This window comes from Triturus cristatus, chromosome 10 (genome assembly GCF_964204655.1).
Source record: "Triturus cristatus chromosome 10, aTriCri1.1, whole genome shotgun sequence".
Classification (NCBI taxonomy): Eukaryota; Metazoa; Chordata; class Amphibia; order Caudata; family Salamandridae; genus Triturus; species Triturus cristatus.
Window position 1 is genome coordinate 119,538,675 of NC_140593.1, and position 16,129 is coordinate 119,554,803.

Sequence of the window (16,129 nt, forward strand, 5' to 3'; positions counted from 1 at the left end):
ATGTCCGGGGGTGGACAATGGGGTGGCGGATGCCCTCAGTCGTTTTTTTCCCGCCTCCCTGGAGTTGGCTTTGACTCCGGTGGCCTTTCGTCTGGTGTGCGTGAGGTTTGGTCTTCCCTTTCTGGACCTATTTGCTTCCCGGCTCAATGCTCTGATTTCCCGCTTCTACTCCCGGGTTCATCAGGAGGGGTCTTGGGGGGTGGATGCCCTGACCCTCACTTGGCCTTCTCGCCTGCTGTATGCCTTTCCTTCCCTTGCTCTGATCTCTTGGTTTCTGTCTCGGCTGGTGATGGAGGATTGGGAGGTGGTGGTGCCCTTCTGGCCCCACCGGTCGTGGTTTCCCACTCTGAAGTTGTTGGCGGTTCAGGGTCCTTGGTTCTTCTCCTTCCCTCAGTCTCCTTTGCGGTCCTCTCCGATGTTGTCCCTCCGGCGGCTTCTGCTGTTGGTTTGAAGGTTGAGAGGCAGGGGCGGAGGGATAGGGGTCTCCCCGAGCATTTAGCTTTGGCTATTCAGCGGTCCCGGAAACCTTCTATTCTTCGGTCCTATGGCAGGCATTGGGGGAACTACTTCGAGCGTTGGTGTCTCGGTCTGGCATTGTCTCCTTTGGTTTGTCCCTTGCCTGATGTTCTTCAGTTTCTTTGGGTTGGGTTCGAGAAAGGTTTGTCTGTCTTGACTCTGCGGGCCCAGTGGGCTGCTATTCGGGCTTTCCGTGCCCCTTGGGGGAATCTGCCTGATGTGGATGACCTGGTTTCTCGTTTGTTGCGCAGTTTTACGATTTCGTGACCTGTGGTTCGGCCTTCTTTTCCTCTTTGGGACCACCCTTTGGTTTTATGGGCCTTGTTGGCTGCGCCATTTGAGCCTTTGGAGGAGGTTGATTTGAAGTTTGTCACTTTTAAGGTTGTTTCTTTGGTGCCTATTACTTCTGCTTGTCGCCTGGGGGAGCTGGGGGCTTTGATGGCTCGGGAGCCTTTTCTTTCTTTTTCTGCGGACGGGGTTGTTCTACGTTTCGATTCCTCTTTTGTTCCTAAGGTTTCCTCCCAATTCCATCGCTCCCAGGAGCTGGTCTTGCCTGCTCTGTGTTCTGTTGAGGTGGATGAGGACGACCTTCCCTGGTCCTTGCTGGATGTTTGCCGAGCATTGAGGGTCTATGTTGACCGTACTCGTTCCTTTAGGCGTTCTGACTCCCTGTTTGTTTCCTTTGGGGTGGTCTCCAGGGGTTGCCGGGCTTCCACTTCCTCCATTGGTCGTTGGTTGAAGCAGGTTATTATGTTGGCCTATTCCCTTTCGGGCTCCCCTCCTCCGGCTGGGGTTCAGGGCGTTCTACGTGGCTGCTTCCTGGGCGGAGATTCGTGGTGTGTCCGTTTCTGAGATTTGTAGGGCCGCTACTTGGGCCTCTGCTAATACCTTTGTTAGGCATTACCGGATTCAGAATGTTCTGGGGGATGACGCTAACTTTGGTTTGGGGGTGCTTCGGGCTGTCTGCTCCTGATTCCCCTTTTTTTCTTTGGTGCTGTGCTGTTTTCCGTAAATGACTGGGTTTGCTATGGTTCTGTGTCTTGGTGGTTTGTTATGTGATGATGGCCGGTTGCTGCTTGGATATTCTCACTAGTTCAGTATGAAGGGGACGAGGACAGGAGGGACCTGGGGGCAATGTCCTATTACTTCCCGGTAATCTTCATTACTCCGGGTCCCGTTGTCCTCGTCCCCTTCATACCATCCCTCCCTGGCTTTCCGGCCCTCATCTGGGGCTTGGTGGTTCAGGAGGAATGCTGGGTAGGGTACACTTATGTACTCCCAGTGGGGTGTACCAGCATTCCTGCTTTTCTTGTTTCTGTCAAGGAGATAGGTTATCTCACTAGTTCAGTATGAAGGGGACGAGGACAACGGGACCCGGAGTAATGAAGATTACCGGTAAGTAATAGGACAGCAGTCACCAAGCACCTGCAGTGACATACCATGCACCTCAGAGGAGGCACCGAGCACCTTCAGTAAACACATCTGGCACTTGAAAGCAGACACCAAGCACCTGCATTGAACATACCATGCACCCCAGAGGAGATACCAAGCACCTTCAGTAAACACATCCGGCACTTGAAAGCAGACACCAAGCACCTCAGTGAAGATACCATGCACCTCAGAGGAGACACCAAGCACCTGCAGTAAACATACCATGAACCTCAGAGAAGATACCAAGCAACTGCAGTGAACAGACCATGCACCTCAGAGGAGACACCAAGCACCTTCAGTCAGATCTGTCCTGCATCTCAGACCATATGCTAAACGGTTGCAGTAACATACCATGCACATCAGAGGGGGCACTAAACACCTTCAGTAAACACATCCTACATCTCTGAGCAGGTACTAACCACCGGTTTAACCATAATATGCACCGCAGAGCAGACAGCAAGCACCTGCCACAAACAAAAAGTCTATCTCTAAGCAGGCACCAAGCACTCGCAGTAAATACAATTTGCATCTCAGAACGGACACCAGCATCTGCAGTTAAAACATCGTGCACCTTACCACAGGCAGCAAGCCAAGAATCTGTAGTAAACACAATGCACACGACAGAGTAGACAACAAGCACCCACCCTGCGCCTCAGATGAGACACCACACAGCACGTTCCAGTAAACGTATCTCACAGCTCAGAGCAAACAACAATCAACAGCAGTAAATACAACTTGCACCTCATGGCAGACACAAAGCACTTCACTAAGCACACCCAGCCCCAAGCATTTGAGGCAAACTTACCAAGAACCTCAGAGCAGGAAAGAGCAGATACAAAGCACCTGCAGTACAAATACAATGCGCCAAGCACTTCAGCAAACACATGCTACATCTCCCATTAAACACAACGCACACGTCAGATCAGACACCAAGCCCCCGCAGTAAACACGTCCACCTCAGAGCAGACACCAAGCACCCACTGTAAACACACTGTGCACCTCCGAGTTGGCAGCACGCATCTGCAGTAAACAAACGGGGCACTTCAAAGTAGGTAGCAAGCCCCCACAGTAAACACCTCCACCTCGGAGCATGCGCCAAGCAGCCACAATAAACACACCACCCGCTACAGCTGCTCGACAGGCTTAAATACTATCCAGGGCAGCGCGAGCGCAGTAAATCTTTCCGTGGAAAATGAGGGCGATTAGCTGTTTTGCTGTAGTGGACATGGCAGATGCGCCTCGAGCTAAACAGCAGGAAGCAGATGTCAGTGAGTGATGGAAGGAGCGCGCGCCTCAGCGCCTTCTGCACGCGCAGGCCCAGCGCGTGGAGTCCATGAATCAAGACGCTGCACGCAGCGCTCAGCAGAACGCCAGGCCCGGGTGCAGGCGCAGCACTGCTGCCGGCCAAGATGCGAAATATAGTGATGTGAGCAGCTGCTCCCGAGACACACACCATAGAAGCTCTGGCTGCAAGCCAGCAGGGGCACAGCTTGCATTGGTGCAGCAGGTGCAGTGCACCGGGCCCAGAGGTAGGGGCCCACTGAAAACTGATGCATTCTCTGTTTCATAATTGAAACAGCAGTCGGGGGGGCCGCTTCCTTCCTTGCACTAGGGCCCACTGGCTACACCGCTGCAAGCTAGGGGTTACATTCCCAGGGAGTGCAAACAGAAGTTAGGAATCCAGTAGTTTAGAGGTGGGTAAGCAGCAAGTTCATAGGGAGAGCTGAGGCAGAGCCTGCTAAGACTCAAGGCACAAGAAGTCACCCAAACATTTGACATCTAAATGATTGTATATATATATATATATATATATATATATATATATATATATACATACATATACATATATATATATATATATATATATGCAGAGGCGCAACTAGAGCCAAATTTCGGGGGGGGGGGCTGAGCAAACATTTCGGGGGGGGGGCTGAGCAAAAATTTCGGGGGGGGCTGAACTTTAAGCAATAGGCAGAGTGGAGCTGCAGGGGCTCTTAGAAGGGGTGAAACAACAGCAAGGCCTCATTAACATGCAAATGGTCTTTTAAAGACCTGTGAAGTGCTCGGGTGCGGCTGCTTTTTTGCCCGGGAAGGTGTCTCATCCCGGGCTGCCACACACGACGGGGGGGGGGGGGGGGCGGGGGGGAGGGCTGAAGCCCTGTGAGTCCAATGGGTGTTGCGCGCCTGTATATATTACCTACTGGCGGTCGCCAGTAGGTAGTTATAGTTAGGACCACGTTTCCATAGGAAAACCTCAACATTCTATTTTGAATAACTTTGGCGCCGGTCGACGAATCCTCGCGAATTTCTCAAAATAGGTGGGGCGCTATGCTCCGCTCCTACCCTGAAAGTCTCGGGGGGATCCGTCAAGCGGGGGCTGAGATAAAAGGGGGGTCCCAAAACGCGTTTTTCCCATGCATTTTTCCATAGGACCTTTAGAACGAGCTACAGCCCGAACGGCTGAACAGAATTACTCAAAATTTGGCAGAGAGGTAGTCCCTAGGTCAAGGAAGTGCCTTTTGTAGGTTTGGTGTAAATCTGTTCAGTAGATTCTGAGAAAATAGCCTTTAAATCAATATATATATCTGAGCCCGCTTACGGTACGCTTACCGTACGCTTACGGTAAGCGTACGGTGGCGTGCGCGAGCGCAATTCTGATTGGCTCTTAGATCTTAGTAAACATTCGAATCGGCCGAAACCAGGAAGCGGCGGCCGCCATTTTGTGTATTTCACTCTGAAAAAAAAGAGTGAAAACAAGGAAAGGGGGCAATAAGGAGAGTTACAGACCCCCTTACATTTGTGAGGGGGTCAAAGAAGGACTGTAAAGTACAAAGAAAACATTTATTGATTTTAAAAAAAATCACGGGGTACGCGTACGGTAAGCTTACGGTAAGCGTACGGTAGAAAAAAAAAAAAAAAAAAATGAAAATCAGATTTAAGTGTTTAGATATTAGGGGGCTCTAAAAAGAGCCGTTGTGTTTATGAAATGATTTTTTAGTGGTACCTACAAGTAAGTACAGATTTGTTGACGTGCTTTCTTGCTTTGTCATCGCACCTCGTGCCCACCGTGCGTGCACGGCACTAACTGCGTAAAGTGGGCACGCGGTGCGCGAAGCGCACCGCGTGCTCACTGTGCGCGCACGGTGCGCGAAGCGCACCGTGCGCGCACGGAACGAACTGCGTTAAGTGGGCGCGCACGCCACGAATGGCGTAAAGTAACTTAGCATTTAAAAAACCGTACAAATTCACTGAAAAAACCATAGGTTTCACACACGTTATAGTTAGGAATTAGCATTTAAAAAACCTTGCAAATTCACTGAAAAAACCATAGGTTTCACACATGTTATAGTTAGCGGAAATTTTACTGATAAAAAACCAATGAAATTCCCCCGTTATAGTTAGTGCAGGCAACTATAACTCACGCGACCGCAATCTTCTGCTGATGACATATGTGTCTTTATGAAAAAAAAATATTTGTAATATATGTATAGCTAAAAATGTATGGAAGAAGAAATGGGCAAATAAGTGTCTAAATACAGTATTAGCATCAGCAGAGGATTGCGGTCGCGTGAGTTATAGTTGCCTGCACTAACTATAACGGGGGAATTTCATTGGTTTTTTATCAGTAAAATTTCCGCTAACTATAACATGTGTGAAACCTATGGTTTTTTCAGTGAATATATATATATATACACACACACACACACACACACACATTTGTTCCTTGCTCTATAGGTGTACTATGAGTACCTTCAGCATATGACGTACAGTGTTGCTATGGGCTAAATGTATGAAAGTTTTTTGCATTCGCAAACAGTGCGATTCGGTAAAATAGTCCATTTGAGAATGGAAAATCACCTTTCATGAGGTATGAAAGGCGTTGTAGTCGCAATTTTTGTTAATCGCAAAAACTGGTATTGCCTAAAATTGCAACTACAAATAGGAAATTGCAAATTGTGATTCCCTTAGCACATGTATGAAGCATTTTCCAAATGCAAACTGTGCATTTAGAAAAATGCAATTACCATCGACTTCAAGTTGATGCAAACTTTGAAACATGCACAAAACAGCATTTTTCAAAGTGCTATTTAGCGCACACATGCCCTTAGTGCATGTGTGTGCTGTACATGTGCAAATTAATTTTTTTGGGGGGCTTCAAGGTGGTCTTAGGCCCCTGGGAACCCTTGGCATTACCTAATTTGCGATTGGAATAATATTACCTAATAGCGATTTGCTATTTACCGACTCGCTATTAGGTAATATTAAGGAATTGCAAAAGCTTTGCAATTCCGTACATACATACCATTGTGCAATTACAAAATAGCGATTCGGTAAAAATCACTATTTGGTAATCGCCAAATGCTTATTTGATACATGTGGCCCTATATGTGGAACAACGTTAGTTTCTAGTAACTCACACACAAGTGAGGTTTTAATATAGCACACGTCATTTCTTCAAGCTGCATTCACATCTGACAGTCAAACTGAAGCACTATTCATTAAAGTGATTTGCCACGGATCACACAATTTGTTCTAGTGATGTAACCGGAATCTGAACATAGGTTTCCTTTTGACACTTTGTGCAATTCAGCCACTGGATGAATAACTCAGTGTCTCTCTCTCTCTTTCAGCATCAAAGGGAAATATTTCTGTTTAATTATTTCAGGACCTAGATCAGTGCACCATGTTCAGTAAATACACGTTCCACATCTAATTAAAAAAATTCAATTGAGATCAAAGATTTACAAAATGATCAAAATGTTTTCTTGATAAAAGTACAAAATAAAGAGTATAATTCAGGCAGGAAACTATATTTATTCTAATATCCTTGCCATCCCCTGTCTTAACAAGCAGTGCAGAGGGAGATGGTGAGCACCCCAATGACTGCATTACATGGATTAACAAAACAAAGGGGGCTCACCCCTTGAGAGCTAACATTGATTAGTAAAACAAAAGGGGGTGGGGGGGCTCTGGCATCCCTCAGAGTTTGTTGTCAATTACAGGTCTTCAATGACATACATCTAACTTGCTGCTCATCTGCTAACAGACACACAGGCAGCAGAAAAGCCTCTTTTAGATGTCAGGTCCTTATCTGTCCTGAGTTTTGCGGATTTTGTCTTTTAAAACTATGGGCCCGATTTAAATGTTGGTGGAACATATACTGCGTCGCAAAGGTGAGAGTATACATACAAGCAACATGAAGGCCCGCCCGCCTTATTTAAATGCAGGAAGAACTTCGGTTTGACTACTCAGTCATAGGCAAACCTCTCCGACGACCCGTCGGAGAGACGGCTACATGTACACCCACTCAATTAGGATGGGCAGACATGTACCCATTATTTTGCTCTCCATCACCACCAGGCAAACCCTGGCAGTGAGGGACAGTAAAAACGAAATAATGCTCCCCCCCATGGGCGATGACTCCCATGGCTGGGGAGCATAACTTTTTTTTTTTCCTCAGTGAGAAGATCATGTTTTGGGATTTTCTTTTTGAGAGGGTTCCTTCATGCTGACACAGCCCTGCACCAAACAGCGAGATCATAGACAGGACCCATCATGAGGCGGTTCCTGCCAATGCTTTATGAATGACCGCTTGCTTGCCGGCCATTTATAAATTTGGCGGACGGTCCCTCCATCATGGGGATGGAGTCATTTATTCTGTCCCTGTGTCAGGACAGCGGGCCAAACGTCAATATCTAAATCGGGCCCCATGTTAGGTAGAGAAAATGGCAATGACTGGGATGCTCGGCTCGGTTCTGCATCGGCTCCCTAGTCTATAAGAGGGAAGGGCTGAGCCAGAGCCAGACATTCAGCTCGAAGGACCCACAAGCTCTACTTTGCTTGCCCACCTCAACTGATGAATTCCCCTGATAATTTCTGGCAGGTCACACTCAGAATGTCTCGGAGAAAAGACCTGGAAAAAAATGCAAAACCTGCAGTGGCGGCTGGCAGGGCACAGAGGTGGTGAGATTGGGGTAGAGGGGAATGAATATATATATTTTTTAAATTACCTTTAAAACAGCCGCCGTGTCGCTGCTTCTCTTCCAGGCGACGTGCAAACCAGGAAGCAGCCAGGCTCTCCATAGCCAATCACAAAGCTGCAATGCAGCATTGTGATTGGACTGTGCACTGTGGTTCGGTGCTCAGACAGGGACTGGGGGCCTTTGCATGTTCCTCACCAGGCTGTGCATTACTGCTTGCTGGGGAACATGCAAAGTACACATGACTGTTTGGCCAGGCCAAGACGGCCGGCCAAGCAGTTATGCACACTTGGAGTGTGCAAGCCACTCATCCCACTGTGACCCCAGCCCCGCACGCCCCAACCGAGCCCCGTTGCAAAAATATATAAAATGATAATAACAAAGTTATTATCATTTTATTTCTATTTCTTCTGCTCTGCGAGCAGCCGCCCGGAAAAACCTGTGGAATTTGGTGTGGTAAATCCCAATAATTGATTTTTTTCTCTATATTGTTTACCCCAGGGTAGAGGTATTTACCAGTTGTAACCAACTTGGAATCAGGGCCTTGATTATGTACTGTAGTCATACTTGTACAATGCTGTCATGCTCATACATTTTCATAGCACTGTACATAAGTCTTAGTTTTACTCAATTTCATTGAACTTATTTTCACCAATCTCAAAAGGATAAGTAGATGTGGGCCTAATGTGACTCAGTCTGTAACCTTCTGGCCACACAGGTCTTTGCAGATGCACAGATAATTATGCAAATTATTCCCATTGTTGAGGGGGCCACAGCTCCTGAAATGCAAATCCTATACTGTGTCACGAGGCGCCTCCATTCCCTCAATAATGGTAATAAATAACATATCAATCTTTGAAAATCTGCATTAAAGGCGTACACCAAGCTTTCTGTTCAAACAGACATTATTTAACTAGAACCAGGACACAAGGGTTCCATCCCTGAAGTAAGATAATGTCTACTAGGAAGTGCTCTCTCACATTAGGGCGCGCTCTCGAAGTAAAATACAAATGTATCTTAACACTGTAGAAATATATGGGTGAGTAAACCTTTATTAGTACTGTTTTCCAGAATGTTTTATTTGGCCACATTTGTTTTCACTGGCGTGGCATAAATAGCGTATGCCCGGAGTGTAATATGCTAATTATTTCTATTGTTGAGTGCGGGGAGGGTCCATGATCCGCAAGAGCTGAAGCATATTATCTTCTTTGCTTCTACATATACGGTTGTTATGAATTATGCCATGATACATTTTTAACTAAAACTAGGACACCAGGTGTTCAGATTGTGCAGTGGATACACCACAGTGCCCCCTCTTGGCTTCATATGAGCCTGGCTTCCATGGGTGGAGTAACTGGAACATGCCATCTGTGAGGCAATAAACATCCTTGGACTCATGTCAGTGTCTCTCTACTGTGATACTACACTCGAATATGACCTTCACCCTGTAGTAATACATCTGTGAACGTGTGTTTATTAGTAAAGCTGCTCTAAATAACATGTTTATTTTCACTGTCATGACATACATGTTTATATCTGTATTGTTAGAAGGCGGTTCTGACCATCTGTGCCGCCCGGAGTTTTTGCTTTTTAAACACTTAATTGTTGAGCTTTTACTGTGGGAGAGCTTCATAAGTTGGGACTCACCCACAGTGAACTCATGATGAAAGAGACTGCATGTTGATTTTATTGGTGTCCCCCTGGTGAGAGTAGGCCGCTGCGCTGCAGCCGGAAGGGGCACCTGGCTGGTTACATGCTGACACGTGTGTACATGCGTGTGCACACGTGTAAGGGCTGCGCAGGGGAGATTCCTGGCATGCGCAGCGCAGGAGCAGGTACAGATTGAATGGTGTGGCAGGAATTATGCAGAACTGCGTTGTGACATGGAATAGGCCTCATACTATGGGAAGAAACATGTAAGGGAAAGTCAGCCTGCGCAAGGAGAAGAGAGGCCTAGGAGGAGAGCCAATAGACAGGCTGGCGCAGGAAGCCAGTGAAGACAGCTCCCTGCTGAGTTCACCCTCCTTGAGACCAGGAGGGCGAAGGAAAGTGCTCCCAGTGGCTGGGGCGCGCCACCAGGAGCCAGAGGAAGCCAAAATGGTGCAGATCGGTCCCCTGAGGGCTGAGTTATGCCCCCCAGAAGGTAGGCGACCTTTGACCTCTGGCCTGACCGACGACGGAGCACATGGGGCTCCGAAGCCAGTCTTGAATGGGCCCCTGGGGTGGGTCAGGTCCCAGAGGCTGCCCCCATCAGAAGCAAAGTCGGGGAGCACCGTTGCGCTCCCTGTGAAGAGGCCGAAAAAGGGGTGCCAGGAGCCCACCCTGGCCCCCGGTGGATCTGGAAGAGAGGGGAGCGCCGTCACGCCCCCTGGAAAGAAGCTAAGCCGTGGAGTGCCGTCGCACTCCCCGTGAAACTGGCCACACGGGGTGCCAGCAGCTCACCCTGGCTCCCGATGAGAACGGAGGCAGGGGAGGGCCGTTGGGCCCCCCTGGGTAACGTGAAAGGGGCCTGGGACCCCCAACTCCGGGCCCCAAAGAGAGTGGAAGTCTGGGAGCGCCGTTGCGCTCCTAGTTAAGGATTGCCCTGGGGCCCAGGACCCAATATCCGGCCCCCGAATTGAAGGCAGATGAGGGGGGGGGGGGGGAGTGCCGTCGTACCCCCCTCCCGTGGACCCACCAGACTAGAGGCAGCCTCGTGTCTGAGCGGGCAGACCTGTAATGGACTGCTGGCCGCACAGGAGGGTGCTGGCCAGACGGGGAGCCAGTGGGAGCCGTAGGAGGTGGGCTTCCCGAGCAGCTCCCCACCAATCCTGCAATGCGGGGTGCCCGGATGGGACCGGGCCCCCACGAAGAGAAGAGCCCCGGTGGGGGTGGGCTCCCCGAGCCGCGTAAAGCACTCACCTTGCACAGGAGGGGTCCGGGTGGGACCGGGCCCCCCTTACGAGGAGCTGATGCGGCACAGGGCCACCATCATGGGCAGTGCGGCTCTCCCCGGAGCAGTGGGAGAGCCGCTCATCAAGAATTCACCCGATGAGGTAAGAGCGCCCGATAATGCCTTGCAGGCCTGGATCGGCCTGCAAGGGAAAGCAGCTTTTGCTCGGCTTGTGGTGGCCCCAGGAGGATGGGGTCATGGTGACATGTGTGCCAAGGTGCAGGGGGAGCTGCAGGAGCAATGCAGTCTCCCCCAGCACAAAGAGGTAAAGTCCCCCCCTAAGTCTTTGGGGACTCCATAGAAGTAACCCCTCAAGGGCTCAGCCAGCAGTCAACAGTATCCTGGGGCTGGATCTTTTGCTCTATAGTTGGGGGTGCATTAAGGATTACATCAAGGTTTAGAGGGCTGTGCTGGGGATGTCTGGAGAAGTGCATCCCCTGGAGGTGAAGAGGTGCAATTGCACGAGAAGTGCATTTACCAATGTTATTTCTATTGAGGGACTGAAAGTCACATGTGTAATGTGAAGTACATGTGTAATGTGAAGTCATGAGCAAAGTGGACTTATGTTGCTGGACATTCCGGCTAGGGTGTCTGGCTGTATATGCTAAATCCTGTGATTTTAACTATGATGTCTTTTAGGGGCTTAAATTGCAATGCATTATAACTGTGATCAACTACGATGAGTACTGTAATTCTAAGTGATGCCCAAACATGTATTCTTGCTACTGCGTAAGGTGAAGAACAACCCAGACTGTTAGCCACTAGGATGCAGAGGTGTATACTGTATGACTAGTATGAGATGCACAGTCAGGGTTATGTGTCACCAGGGCAGGTGTGCCTATTTTAAATGCTTGTTGAGAGTATCCATACATTTACATTTACATTTACATAATGGGGTGGGTCGCCACTCGGATGGTGCCAGTGGGCAAGGCCCTCGCTCCAGGTTATGTTCAACCGACTGCATTAGGGGGCAAGATAATGTGCATACATGGGAGTGGTGGTACTAGACCCCACCGCCCCTGCGGGAGGGGTGGAAATGTTATGCAATGTCACAAAGTAATTCCAACAGCTTATGTATATTTGTAAATTGTTGCATAGTATTGAGTAGTGTGTGTTTAATAAATGTACTCTTCCTTTTATAAAGCAAAGTACAGACTGGACAATCCATTATTGAGTGTTATTTCTGCGTACTGGTAAATGGCGATTACTCGCCCACACCACCTCCCTTGAGTAAGCCTTAGACTGCTCTGCAAACGCTACCCTCTGAGAGTCAAGCGCTACGATGGGGTGTTTGGTTCCCAGTAAAGGACAAATGTAGTCCTGTTATTTGTGCAGGCCTCAAGTACTGTCTCGTTTTCCAACATGAATGTTTATACTTGTGAAGGTTAGGGGGCACTTTCCTTTGGGATTTTAAAACGAATGGGTTGTTATATAGTCCATTAAATTTAGACTAGCTTCCTGAAACTTACAGGTGCATCCAAATATTAAGGACTTTACAAATTAAAATCAGGTTTGCGATGAGTTCTTAGCACAAGTTTGGCCAACACCAAACTCAAAGGAGTAGAAAAGCTCACAACTTTCCAAAACAAATTGCACCAAATGTGACACAAACAGAGACTAACCCCTTCACTTTCTGAAAGCAAATTCAGAACGTCTTCTGAAATCTGAAGCCACCAACTCCTCCAAAGCATGTCTATAACTTTAAATTTAGATCACAGCACCATGGTAGACAGTATCCTCCAATTCATAAAGGTACTTTAGGGGTGCAATTACAAAGGACCGAGTATTTTTTGATCAGGTAGCATACCATGAGAGTTGGGTCAGGCAGTTTTTAGGGTACGGGGAGGAAGTTCTAGAGTGGTGTGTTAACAAGCAAGAAGTAGGATGGAAAAGCAAAAACAATAATTCTGGACCAAGCAAAGAAGCAGATAATAACACTTAACAAGTATCACATAGCTCCACATAAACACCTGTCCTGAACGAGAACTGCACTGTAGCTCCTGTAAGCCAGACTTAAGGGTGTGGGTTATGAATATCCAGTAGGCAATATCAGTGACCTCAATTTCATAGGCGTAATATCGAAGACAAAAATACCAACAGGTGAGTATGTAAGGATCTTCTATACTTGACTCCACATCTACGTACCTTGATGATACGCATACCTAGGTACCTTTATGATATATATACATAGGTGCATAGATGTGGAGTTAAGAAAAGTAAATCTATACTTTGCTACATGCACATACATTTGGATATAATTTTCCTCAATATTTTGGCTACGATAAGAAGGTGTAATTATATTTGCTGCTCGATATTCCACACTACTACTAAATGAAGTGAACAGGACTTGTACAAACACCTAATTCTGGTGAGAAATATCAGATTGAAGGACGCGAGTATCGATTACGCAGGATTTCAACCCCAATGGAGCTACTACCCAAATTCCTTTATGCTAAATCAACATTTTTTTTTTAATTCTGTTATACAATTTAAAAGAAATTTTTCCAAAACAACCAAAATCAGAGACATTTCACTTATGGGGTGAATTTCATGTTTGTGTTCCTAAGGTTTTCTGCCTTGTGAAAGTCCACGGGCATTCACGGTTTGGCTATTTGGGTGAACATTTGTGAATGTTTTGGCACTTTGTGGTATTGCCGAATATTCATGAAGCTTCATGTATTAAGCCATTCAGCAATATTTACACAAATCCTACCTGTTTCATGGCCGCATTTGTCAAAACAAAACAAAAAATCGCCCAATCCTAATAATGACTCAAAGTGTGGCCCTATCGATGCCCTGGGTCTCTAGAATTTCCCTGACATATGGAGCTGTGTCCTACTGAACCCATTGCTTTACAAATACTAAGTGAAATGTTCCTTTTTTAAGTATCGGCTACCCTATCAATAAAGCATCCTTTGATTCATGCTAACCAGAATGGATTTGTTGGAAGTCGCTCTTCGGTACAATTTATGGGCCTGGTCACGCAGCATTTTGAACATCGAAGTATCACTTTGAGCAAATGATGTGCAAAGTTTAATTTGCAGTCACACATTGTGTCTCATAGATTCATGATTTGTGGATTTTTCAGACCTCAAGTGACACCACTGGGGCTGTATTACAGAAAATGCCCGGGGGACATTTTAAAAGGTGCGCCCGGGGCAAACAATGAAAATACACCTTGTCTGTAATGCGGCCCCTGGAGGACCATATAGGAAGACTAAGAAGGCCAATCAAAGCCAGCCCTCGGATAGACAAATTGATACATCACCTCAAAGGCTTATAATATTACAATGGTATTAGAGGCTAGCTAGCCAAAATATTCCCAGAGGAATAATCAATTCTATGATTAGATTTAAGCTCACTATGTGATTGACATACATCTTATAGAATATGTACCACCCCGTTTTAGGGAGTATTGGGGTGCCCCTACATCTTTAAAACGATTCCCAACCTCAGACCACCAGTAAATTTCCTCCTAAAACGGTGAAGGTGTCTTTCCGGAGAGGGAAAAGGAATGCATTGCCCCAATACTTTACAGAGGTTAATGAAACAAGTTTCTCTCTTTCTCTTTGAAAAAAAGGTGAAAAAGTTATACGTGCTGAAATATATACACCTATATTCTTTCAACTCCTGGAACACGCTCAATGCAGGAGGAGTATGCACACACCTTGTATGTTTTGGGTGTATTTTCCTAATTACTCTTAGGGATTTTTCTGAATTTCCAAAAAACTGGAAAAACTGGAAATGTCTGTGACTGATTGGAAAACTATTAAAATGTATAGATTTGCAAAAAAACAATTCTAATGACTGAGTTCCATATTGTATATTATGTGGAATGCATTTGAATAGGAGGAGAGCAGCCATATATGGAAACGGCTTAGGATGCAACCAGAAGGGATGGCTTTGATGCTCAGTTACTTGAGAACTTCAATAAGCACTATTTAAGCAGGTTGGAACCCAACAGGATCATTTTCAAAGACACATGGTCAAAAAAGGGGAAACAAAGTATTGGAGAAACAAAAATCAGTAAAATCTCATTTTGTTTAACAGATCAAGAGTAGGTTAAAAAAAAGAGATCTTTGTGTTTTTAAAAGGGCAAAAAGAATGGTGGATCAGGCGACAGATTCAGATGTCAGAGTAAACTCAGGTCTAGACTGGAAACCAAAATGAGACATGAAATAAAATATTCCAACCAGCCTTGCTCTACAGGAATTTGCCACCAGAATAGGGCCAAGTGGGCTTTCCAATGGGCAGACCCCTTACCTGTTGGCCACTGTGAGAATCCAAGGGGGGGGGGGGGGGCAGAAGGGGTGGCTATCCCGGCCTCATATGTTCTACGCCTAAAATTTATGCTGGGTAGGATTTAATTATTGTTTGTACGTTTGCACACGTTTAGACACAAACAGGCCATTTCGTGAGCTGTTGATTACCATTTTAATCTATTGCTAATGCCCACTATGTTGTAGGCACGTCTTACGAACTCATCTACAAAAGCTGACAAATCGATGAGTTGAGCAACATCACCATAGCCATCAGGGCCACCACAAGCGTGCTTCACTTCTGGAAACATTTGAAGACGTAAACAACACTATATCATGATGCAGTAAGAGTCCGCAAACCAGCTACCTCTAAAATTACCTGTTAACTCTGTCTTTGCACTTGACGTGGTACAGCTCTCTGCTGCCAATGGCAAGGTTTGTGCTATACAAATACCATATCCAGATGTGCATACACACATACATACGTAGACACTGAACATACCCGCGTAAGGTCCATTCCTAGTTTCAGCTGTGAAATGAGATGAAGAATCACGCTGCGTTGGTCGTCCATGACGCCTATGTCATCCTCTTCGTTGTCTTCATGATCTGTCATCTCATCTCCAGCATTGATCTGCTCTGGTGGGCCGGACTGCGACAGCTGAAAAAGAAAAGTATTGTGGCCTCACCATCAGAATGTGCACGGTGGCGTCTGGGAGTGCAATACGAGCTGGTTGACATCGAGTGATGTTCAAACATACAGAATAGCTAACGTTCTATGGGATTATCGTTGGGTACAGCGGCAAATGCAATACAGTTGCAAATACACTACATTTGCAAATACTAAGGGGCAGATTTACTTTATTTTTTACATAACGCTGCACGATAACAGAATTGTAGGCTGCATTGCGCAAGGGTAAAAAGAGTGCAGAGTCAGATCTATTAGCATCGGCCTGCTGCCGCAGTCATGCTAAATAAGGCTACCTGACATGGCGCATCATCTCGCAAAGGTC

At 46.7% G+C, this 16,129-nt stretch overlaps 1 protein-coding gene across 3 annotated transcripts in view; it reads right to left on the reverse strand.

The window, feature by feature from the left end:
* Window positions 1-16,129, reverse strand: part of OSBPL10 (oxysterol binding protein like 10) — an 850,497-nt gene that overhangs the window by 116,137 nt on the left and 718,231 nt on the right. For all 3 annotated transcript variants that reach the window (XM_085630573.1, XM_085630574.1, XM_085630575.1), the window contains one exon: window positions 15,622-15,777. In XM_085630573.1, coding sequence (XP_085486699.1) covers window positions 15,622-15,777 — 156 coding nt within the window. The remainder of the gene's footprint in view (window positions 1-15,621; window positions 15,778-16,129) is intronic.